At 51.7% G+C, this 9,709-nt stretch overlaps 2 protein-coding genes across 3 annotated transcripts in view; both read right to left on the bottom strand.

Annotated features, from left to right (window-relative positions):
- Nucleotides 1-427: 427 nt before the first annotated feature.
- Nucleotides 428-3,851, bottom strand: MFSD6L (major facilitator superfamily domain containing 6 like). 2 transcript variants are annotated; one of them, XM_074319524.1, is made up of 2 exons: nucleotides 2,355-3,851; nucleotides 428-1,787 (listed from the first exon to the last, which is right to left on the bottom strand). In XM_074319524.1, the coding sequence occupies exons 1-2, from the start codon at nucleotides 3,378-3,380 to the stop codon at nucleotides 1,593-1,595; spliced, it is 1,221 nt and encodes a 406-aa protein (XP_074175625.1). In that variant the 5' UTR covers nucleotides 3,381-3,851; the 3' UTR covers nucleotides 428-1,592. The 2 variants fall into 2 exon arrangements, with proteins under 2 accessions (XP_074175625.1, XP_019600724.2); XM_019745165.2 differs by having other exon boundaries at nucleotides 428-3,851.
- A 1,487-nt stretch (nucleotides 3,852-5,338) lies between these two features.
- Nucleotides 5,339-9,709, bottom strand: part of PIK3R6 (phosphoinositide-3-kinase regulatory subunit 6) — a 59,310-nt gene continuing 54,939 nt past the window's right edge. Inside the window, exons 19-20 of the mRNA XM_074319523.1 lie at nucleotides 7,129-7,241; nucleotides 5,339-6,537 (exon numbers count right to left, since the gene is read on the bottom strand). Of these exons, the coding sequence (XP_074175624.1) occupies nucleotides 6,381-6,537; nucleotides 7,129-7,241 (270 nt within the window). The 3' untranslated portion in view covers nucleotides 5,339-6,380. The remainder of the gene's footprint in view (nucleotides 6,538-7,128; nucleotides 7,242-9,709) is intronic.

Raw genomic sequence — 9,709 nt, 5'->3', positions numbered from 1 at the left:
GAACCTTCCATGGTTTGCCCAAAGCCTACAGAATCAAGGTTTTCCATGATCTGTTCCTAAGCTATTTCTCCAGCCTTACCTTTCAGCATTCCCTCCATGACTCCTTTGCTCCAGCTAAGCTATATTTCTTGCTATTTTCCAAGTAGACCCCACGCTTTCCCACCTCTGTAAATTTGCTCATGCTATTCCCTCTGCCTAAAATGCTCTTCCTCCAGTTACCACCCTCTCTACCTATGAGGTTTTCTGTCCTTCAAGCTTAGTTTAAATGTAATTCCACAAAAATCTTCCTTGAGCTCTTGAGTCAGAAATGATCTGCCCCTTTTCTAAATTCCTGTAATGCTTTTTTCATGGCATTTTCCACAGTGTCCTGTGCTTCCTTGTAAATGTGTGCATGTACAGAAGTAAATCTCTCAGTTAGACTATTAGCTTCTTGAGAGTAGGGGCTATCCATTTTATTCATTCTTGCATTTCCCATGACAAATAACACAATTCTTTACAAATAGAGGCTAGTCAAATATTAAGTAGCCAAATCACACATTTCTCAGCATCCTTCCCATAAAATCTTTTAGATCCTTAAACTTTTATATTACTCATCTCGCCCTCCACCTCTCACTCCTTTTCCACCTCATGCTTCTCTTTCTCTACCCTTTCCTCTTCTTCAGGCTAAACCACACTTACTTTTAACTCTTTCCTTAAGCCAAGTCCTGTTCCTTCATCCTCTTGTTTATGTTTTGGGGACACACATGTGTTTGTTTTGGTATTATCGTATGTTCTGTCTACATAGTAAATACTATCTACTATCCAGTAAATTTCAAGTGATGGCTGTCTTAAATCTTAACATTGAATTTCTCCTTTTTTTCTCCAATGCATTAGCCATAGAGTATAGCGACCCTAAGGAGCCTATCCGCAGTGACACACATATTTGAGAGAAGAATGAAAACCTATTAACCTCCACCCTCTCTCCCCTGGACACATATTACATTTCCCATCATTTTCTCTTATTGGAAACTTAAGTACGTGGGGCTGAGTGTGAGCACCTGTATATCAGTGGGAGGAGAGAGAAGAGTCTTGGTTTTCATTACAGTTCTTACCTGCGCAAAAAATGGCTTTAATAGCATCAGGCTTATGCGCTGTAGGACACATAGGCATGTAGATGACTCAATCCAAGCCAACCACCCGCTCTGCAACCTGAATCCTGCAGGTCCCCACTGCCTTCCTGGCACTGCCAGTTTGATCTGAGCACTGCAGCCCTGGCTGAAATCAGTGGCACTAAGTCAGTCCTAGTAAAGCTTTCGCAAACTCATACACCAAAATACGGAGAACACAAAGGGAACTTTTCTTGTTTTTTAGCAAATGTATTTTTCCTCCATTATTTAAAAAAGACTGAACTCCAAAAAGTAAACTCCCCTTTTACTATAAAAGTAAAGAAAATCAAACAATGAGATGATCCTGTGGGGCGTCTGCATAGACATGCTTTCTCTCTCCCAAGGCTCCTTGTAGCCCCAGGAGGGACTCGTGGCTTTTGTCCTCAGCAGGCTGAGTTTTGCCCAATCCTTTGGCTCCTTCCCAGAGCTGCACATCTTGACTTTCTCTCAACCCTTCCAGTCTGAGTGTTCCTCCCTCATGGCCTTCACAAGCCAGTCCCGTTCAGTCCCCTGCTCAGAGTCGCTTGTGTCACTCGCCTCCACGGCCAGCAACTTGGAGTAGTTGATTTTCTGTTCCTGGGGCAGTTTCGGCTGGATGGACAGGAACAAGACCAGCCAGAGCAACAGGACCACACAGCTGGCCTGGTAGAGCACAGCCAGGCTGAAGTGCGTCACCACAAACCCCCCCACAAAGCTGCCCAGGCTGGCCCCGCCCCCGTAGAAGTGGCTTCGGAACACGGCACTCAGAGGTCTCTCCGTTCTGGGAGTGGCCAGGTCCTCTATTGAGGCCACCACTGCCCACCACAGAGCCCCATTGCTGATGGCGCTCAAGATCTGAGCAGGGAGGACAGACCACCAGCTCCAGAGGAAAGAGTAGTACAGTAGCTGCCCTGAGAGGCAGCCCAGCCCCAGCCCCACCGTGCCCGCCCTGGACAGTTTTCTAAGCAACATTGTTTTGAACGGATGAAGTAGAATTTCCCCCAGTAAGCCCAGGGAGACCGAGAAACCCATGACCAGCTCGCTGCTCCCATGGTCTTCCATGTGCCAGAACAGAAAGTTCTGTACTGTGCTAGTAGCGGCTCCTATCAGAAAAACAGTGAAGGCTAGGAGAATGAGGCGGGGGTCGCCCCCTACCAGAGACAGTGCTTTGACCGTTTTGTAGCTGGGCTCCCGCCACCTGCAGGCGGGGATGGGAAATGCAATGCTCACCGGTAAAGCCAGGGTGCTGACCAGCGAGTAGCCATAGAAGTGTAGCACACCTCGGGGGCCACTTGGCATCAGGAAGCAGTCAAGCTGTCCCACTAAGGCTGCAATGCCACACACGCCTGCCGACATGCCCAGAAGCCTCCAGATCCATAGGTTTCTGTAACGGTCAGTGGCATCCACAAAATCCAGGTACTCATAAAGGCTGTCATCCGCAACCCGCTCCAGAGGGGCTGTCTGCAGCTCCCAGAACGCCATGGCCACCAACGAGAGAATGAGGGTCCATCGTAAGCCTTCCAAGGAGAGGTCAAGGGCCCCTGTGTTCCCCTTGGTTGCCGACAAGTTGGCTGGACTTCCCAGCACTGTACCCTCAGCAAGCAAAGGGAGGGCAGTACTGACCACCTTAAAAGCACCTTCCCAGGGAGCATCTTTCACCCCTGAAGTGATAGGATGAACTCCGGATGTGGTCCTGGCTCCTTCAGCGGAGCTCACAAAGTAGCCGGGTAGATAACTGAAAGGTTCTTGGACACTCTCCCCAGGTCCTTTTCTGAAGCCAGAGGCGTTCCGGATCCCAGTACTCCTCCTGGCTGGGAGGCTGGGTGCCCCCGCTGGGTGGCTTGAGGCAGGCTCTGGGGCCAAGGTGAGGTTCACAGTTAGTACGACCCCGGGGGGTCGGACTGTGGTGGTCACGCTGCGGCTGCCGTTACAGGAGTGGTACCCCAGATCTTTGTCCAGCGGCGGCACCAGGACCATCAACAGGCTGGCTCCCACCGAGCCAAGCAGCGAGCCAATCAGAAGCGCCCTCCTTTTCCGGTAGCTTTTGGCCAGGAAGGCACAGAAGGGAGCCCAGAAGGCTGCGATCAGGTGCTTGGTTCCCATTAGGATGCCCACCCAGGGCGCGGCCAAGCCCAGTTGCCTCAGGTAGAGGGTCAGAAACGGGGTCACGCAGGCATCCCGGACCCCACACACCAAGTGGAAGAGCCTGGCCACTCCCAGCGCCCTGCTTATGTCCCACTGTGGGTTGGCGCTCATGGCTGCCCGGCTCCGTCAGACCCGGTCCGGCGGACGGCGGAACTGGGCAGCGGGCGGGCGCGGCCGAGGAGGGCCAGGCGGCATGTCCCCCCGGAGGGAGGTTCAGGCGGAGGAGCGAGCCAGCCGTGCCTTCAGCCTCGGGCCGCGCCGCAGTCACCGGGTCAACCGCCGTCCCCCGCCCCACGTCCGGCCTCCGGCCCGGAAGTGGCCCCGCCCCGAGGGCCAGTGCACCTGGGGGCGGGGCCGGCGCACCTGCGGGCCGCACCTGCCAAGTCCGGCGGCCGCCTCCGCCTGGGGCAAGGCGGGCTCTCTGCCCGACGTGTGCAGGTGCGCCAGGGTCGCGGCCTGTGGCCTGCAGGGTGCGCTCCAAACTCGGCCCCCAGTACCCCGATGCTGCTTCGCGTCGCCCACGGACCTGAGTTAAATCCCTAAACTGCTTCAGGCGAGTAAAACTGTTTGGGGCAGGGGCGAGGGGAGGAGGGTAGTGCGAATGGAAGTCACAATATGAGCTCCCTCCCTCATCTTCTTCCGGTCTTTACTTAAATGCTCTCTCAACAAGGACGCCCCTGTTACTCTCAGGGGCCGTTCCTGTACACCCTTAGTGAAATACCAAATCCCAGCCCCTCCCCAGACTCGCGCACTCCCCTTCCCTGCTTTATTTTTCTCCATAACACGTATTACTCACTGTCCAACACACCACCGATTTCTATTTCACTTGTTTATCTTATTTATTGTCTGCCTCCATCAGAATCAAAGCTCCAGCAAGGCAGCTATTTTTGTCCCCAGGGCCTAGAGCTGTTTCATTGGATGTGAGCTCCCCCTAGAAGGGGCATGACTTTGGGTGACACAATTTTCTTCAGCTGGGACAATCCCCAGAGAGGGCTGACAGCTGACGGCTGCCTTGGAATGTCACTCCAGCACTACATCCAGGCCGCCATCCCAGACCCTGAAACAGTATGTATATATTGCAGTAGTTTTAACCTACACCTAAATCGTCCAATTTGGGAATACACACTCTAGAGGTGGTTAGCTAACATTTAATAAAAAAGCCACACTACTCAGGCAGCAAATACTAGCATTTCAATAATCTTAGAACAAAAGTGACTTTGTTAATTAGCATGGTAGATATTGGTAAAATTTCACTGGCAAAATATGTGGTGTCCAAGTCACATGGATTGGTTATAATTTTTTGGAGTGTTTCTTCCCTAGGTGAACAGAGTTTAAATATTCCTGCAGTCCAAATCCTTCGGAATGGTGCCATAAGCTTTACTCCAAGATGGTCCAGTGTCCAGCCACCTGTTCAGTGAACTTGCCCTGCCAGGTTTGTTCAGAGCACCTAATTTGGCTGGGGGTGAGGACTTGGGGGGGGTGTATGTGTAACAGAATTTGATCTAGGACTTGCTTTCATTGCAAGCTGGTAGAGAGATTATTGGGGGAGGAGGCCCAGAGCCCTCACCTACCTCTAACAACCAGTAAACCCTGTGAATGTTTACTTAAAGAACCTAGGAAGTATGAATGCCCAAATTGAAATGAATCAGTTCACATCACCCAATGGCAGAAAAAAGAATCTAGCCACTTCCAGGTAAACTCACTTGTATTCAGTGATATCAGTCACTCTGCTTTAAAACCACCTCAGTTAGATTGAGGGCTGTCTCTAATCCCTCTCCTCCCTGGATTTTGCAGCATCAGTGGAGGAGCTCACACCCATCTGCTCCTCCGTCTTCACCTGTCCAGGGTTGACCTCCACTGAGGGGGAGGCACTCCGCCATGCTGGTGTCCATCATTTGGGATTCTGGTCTGTGGTCCCCACCGCCACTCACAGCTGTACCTCTTTCCTTTTACCATCAGACCCTTTGGGCTTGTTTGCTTTCAATTACCTGAGAAAAACCTCACCTGCTCTTCATGTCCATGGGGGCACAGTGACTCCCTCTAAGGCTGCCCTTGGGCCCATCCACCCAGACACCCCAGGCAGCCCCTCTTACACTGTTCCCCTAGGCATTGAGAATGTGCCCTGGGACTTGCCCCCATTCCTGGGCCAATGAGGCCAAAAGTGAAGTGCCCACTTCTCTACCCTGAGATCCCCAAATGCAAAAAGGATCCTTCCACCCCCGCCCCCAGCCCCACGATACCTAGAGACTCCGCCCAGGTGATAGGGATGGGCTCATGTTAAGCCTTTATGTTCTTTTCGTTACTTTCTTCCCCACGCCACCCCTGGTCCTGGGGGTGAAGGAACTGATTCTGTGTCACTGATCTTCCCTGTTTTACATGGGGGTGTAAGATTTTGAGCTCAAAAGCCAAGAATTGTGATGTCTTTAATCTCTGGTTCCTCTGAAAATAGCCTGCATTCCCACCTCTGTTTTGGGACAGTGCTGGTTAGGAATCCCTGAGTCAATGGGAATGAGGAGGGTTGGTAGGTAGACAGAACACACCAGTAAATACTTCACAAAACTCTTACCTGACCTAAGCAAATTCATTAGGTTAGATTAAGTACCACCCCTAATCTCTATTAAAATACATATATTGCTGGGTATTAGATAAAAGCAGGAACACTTTAGTGTGTATTTATTGAATCTGACACTTTCCTCTCAACAGGGAGAGACGCCTGCCTGGGACTGGGTGAGGTGGGCAGAGGCCTGAGTAAGGGAAGGGAGCAGACTTGGGAGGAGGTGGTATAGTTGCATCTGCCTACTTCCCATATTCCCCCAGGCCACAGGGCCCTGGACAGAACAGCAGCTCTCACTTTGGTTTTAAGGGTTGGGTGGGGAGCTTGAGTGGGAGAGGTGGGAACTGAAAATCAACGAAGGGGTGGACATTTGTACAAGGAGCTGGGCTTTGTGTGTGCGCAGCTTTGCCCGAGCCATCCTTGGGCCTTTGTGTGGGCCCTGCTCCATCACCCCCCACAGCCAGCCTCCTGGACTCTGGGCCCTCACTGGCTCTTAGTGTATCCTTCCTCCGGGGCCAGTGGCTCTCAGATTCAGCGCCTCCACTGCCTCTTCAGGCTCACTGGACGATGCCGGAGAATGTGTTGATGGGCATTAGAAGGGGTTTAAGCTCGGCTTTGGTCCTTTCCATCTCCTTCTGCTGCTGTGAACTGAGCCATAGTGCCTTGGATTTTTGAGCCCCGGAACACGGTTCTGGGCAGGGAGCAACCTCGAATCTGTGGGTGGATAAAGGCCAGCTCAGGAGACCGATCTCAGAAAATCTGCTCAGGGATTTTAAAGGCAGCCCCTTTAGTGTAGGGCATAGAAGAGGGGGCCCAACAGAGGGAAGAAGAAGGGTCAGGACAGGAAAGCGCACCCTGGGCCTAGAGCAAACACTGGGAGAGGTGGACATGCCTGCTTGGGTCCCTGTGTATACCTTCCTTACCCAAATACACCTCCCCAGGGGAGACCCATAAGTGTCATGTTAACTGGGCACAGCTGCCACATTAAGTCAGCCTGTGTTGGAGGGGCCACTGCCAGCACCGGGGGTTGGAGCAGGAGGGCTGCAGGCTTAGTATGCATAGAGGAATCTCAGGAAACTTTAAAATATCAGCTGCTGTCCAGGGTCAGCCCTTCATTTGTCCTTCTTCCTGTGTTCAAGTCATAGGGCAGTGGCCTAAGTCCCTGCCCACTAGGGACACCTGCCTGGCACAGGATCTGCCTCTGGCCAGACGTCCTGGGCTAGAAGCAGGAGACGGCAGGGCTGGCTGCTGCTTAGGTTTGCCCCATGAGGAGTGGAACGCTAGGGATGGCAGGCCCAGCCTCACCTGACCACATCCCTGAAAGTACGCCGATGGTCCTTGTCTAGCAACAGTGTCAGCAGCCTCTGGTCCTGGCTCTGGATCCGAATGCTGGCCGTCCGGAAGGTGTTTGTCACCATCTGCAACAAAGAGATAGCTCATGTGTCACCTTTGTGACGGATGGCTTTGCCAGTTTCTCCCATCCTAGACTAGTGTGTTTCTTCAGTCCAGCACATGGGGTCCCTGGCTCTCTTCCTGCAAGTGACTTGCAGCAGTGACAATCCTGCAGAAACTGCTTCTAGCCTGCTCTTGCCCCTGGGTCTCTCATTGTGTCTGCAGTTCTTTCCCCAAGCTGTTGTCCTTAATTTTGAACCCAACCTGTGGCTAGTGCTTGCCAGGTTATCAAGTTACCTGAGCACCTCCTAGATGATAGGCATATCATGGGTGGAATTTTGTAAGTCTTGACCCCAGTTCTATGTTGGATTACATACAAAATTACTTACCTGTGTCAGAATCACAGGCTAGAAAGCAGCCACCTGTCTGCATTACTCAGATCATGTCGTATTAGTTTGTACCATGGAATTTTCTGGGGGCCAGATACAGGTGGAAGCATTCCATCCTCTGCACAGGGAACCTGAAGCAAGGCATTCTAGCCTTCCACACCCCAAAACCCTGTGTGGCTTCTCTAGAAAGTACCTAGAGCTGAAGGAAAGCAGCTCCCAGGCAGCCCTCTAACCCCCGACCTGGGGAGCCTGGTCCTGAGGGGCCCTGTCCCACTGGTGGAGAATTGGAGCAGCCTGGGTTCCAGGTAGGGCTTTCAGGGGGCTTTTCCAGATCACTGGCCCAGTCCACACGCAGACAGTAGCTTTGGGTGATGCACCACCACACAACACGAGGTGCTGGAGCCGTACACACCATCTCATCCAAGTGTTCCCAACCCTGGCTGCTCGTAAGAATCATCTTTCAAAACAAAAGTAGAGGATCTGATTTAAGTGGTCGGGAGTCCATCCAGATATGGGCCTTTTAAAATAAGCTCCCTATTGTAGGCAGGGCTGAGAACCACTGAGCTAATCTACCTTTGCATTGTCACAGAGCAGAGGCACTGGCAGCAGCCTAAAGTGGGAGTTAAGCATGTCCTGGCATTTCTGTTGCACTTTTGTGGGGTAGGGTAGGCCAGCTAGAAATCTACAGGCAGAGTGTGCAAGAATCTCCCAGGACGAGGCTCAAAGCACAGACTCTACAGCCAAACTGCCCAGGTTCTAATCCGGGCTCTGCCACTTATTAGCTGTGTGACCTTGGACATATTTCTTAATCACTCTGTGCTTTTATTTCTCTCCTATTGAGAAAAGTATCTATGGTAATAATAGTAAGTACCTTGAAGGACTATTGTGAAGATTAAAAGAGACAGTATGTTCGTATGTTAAGTACCTGGGACATGGTAAGCACTGTATCAGTGTTGGATGTTTATTATTATTATTAATTATAATTTTCTAAGAAGAAGCTACGCATGAATAGTGGCCTCAGCTGTCAGAGGAGAAGGGAACCCACTGTGGATTCTTTCACTTTTCAACCTGTTTCCTCGCCCAAACCCCCTCCTACCATCATTCTATAGACTCATGTGAGTCTGGACTGGTGGGTCGTGAGTAAAGACAGAAAGATTTACCAAAACTTTTCTAAGACAGAGGGTAACATAAAGGGAGAGGGGACTTCTCCTTTCTGTGCAACAGCACCTGCGGCAGCTTTGGAGCTCTCAGTCACGGTGGGCAGGTATGGCAGGGAGGGGGGCAGTGGAACCAAGTGGAAGTGGGCCAGACAGGTAGCTGGGTGATCGTGAGCATTCAGATGTCATCCATGACCTTCCAGAAATACCTGGAAAGACAGCAGAGAGGCTGACGTCCTGGTGAGCTGGGGGCTGGGGGCAAGCCAGGGCATTCAGTTTATGGTACGGGTGGTATTCCACCTGAAATGACCCAGCCGGTGAGGGAAACTCAAGGTTCCCACAGAGAAGACAGACATCTGAAGCACTGACTGTCACCCATGGCAGGTGTCACAGTGGTAGGTGTGGGACCCAGCTCCCTGCCTCTCCGGTGTTCTTTACTGCATCAGGCTGCTCTTGGTGTCTCCTGGCAGGACCTGGGCCTGCATGGCCCTGCCCTTAGATAATCAGAGGCAATCTTGGGGCTTCCTCCCACTTGCCTGTCGTGTAGGCAGATGCCTTCATATCCCTTTGTGGTCTGCACCGCTAGACACATCCGACCTGCCTGGCTTTGCCCTGTGAGGACCGCAGGCAATTTCAGTCTATAAATGCATCCATGGAAGTCAGTGGCAAGGATCAGAAGTAGAATTTGCAAAGGGCCCCAGTCTTACTTAGCTCCTGAGGGGATAAGCAAAATGCGGCTGCTTGTTCTCCGCTGGTGGCTTCCTACCGTCCACACCCAAATTCTACCGTTCTTCACTACTTTTCTATAGCAAAATTACAATCCAGCATAAATAATACTGTTGCTGCCCCTTAAACTCGCCAAGCCATAATACCCACGCCCTGCTGTTCTCAGAGCCCAGAATACCTTCACTCTAGCTCACCGGGAACTTCCCGTGGCTCAGTGTTTAT

Source organism: Rhinolophus sinicus, linkage group LG15, assembly GCF_036562045.2.
Source record: "Rhinolophus sinicus isolate RSC01 linkage group LG15, ASM3656204v1, whole genome shotgun sequence".
Lineage (NCBI taxonomy): Eukaryota > Metazoa > Chordata > Mammalia > Chiroptera > Rhinolophidae > Rhinolophus > Rhinolophus sinicus.
This window is presented reverse-complemented; position numbering and strand designations above follow the sequence as displayed.

Coding starts and splice junctions, on each gene's coding strand:
- MFSD6L (XM_019745165.2), bottom strand. CDS start 3,380: ATGAGCGCCAACCCACAGTGGGACATAAGCAGGGCGCTGGGAGTGGCC.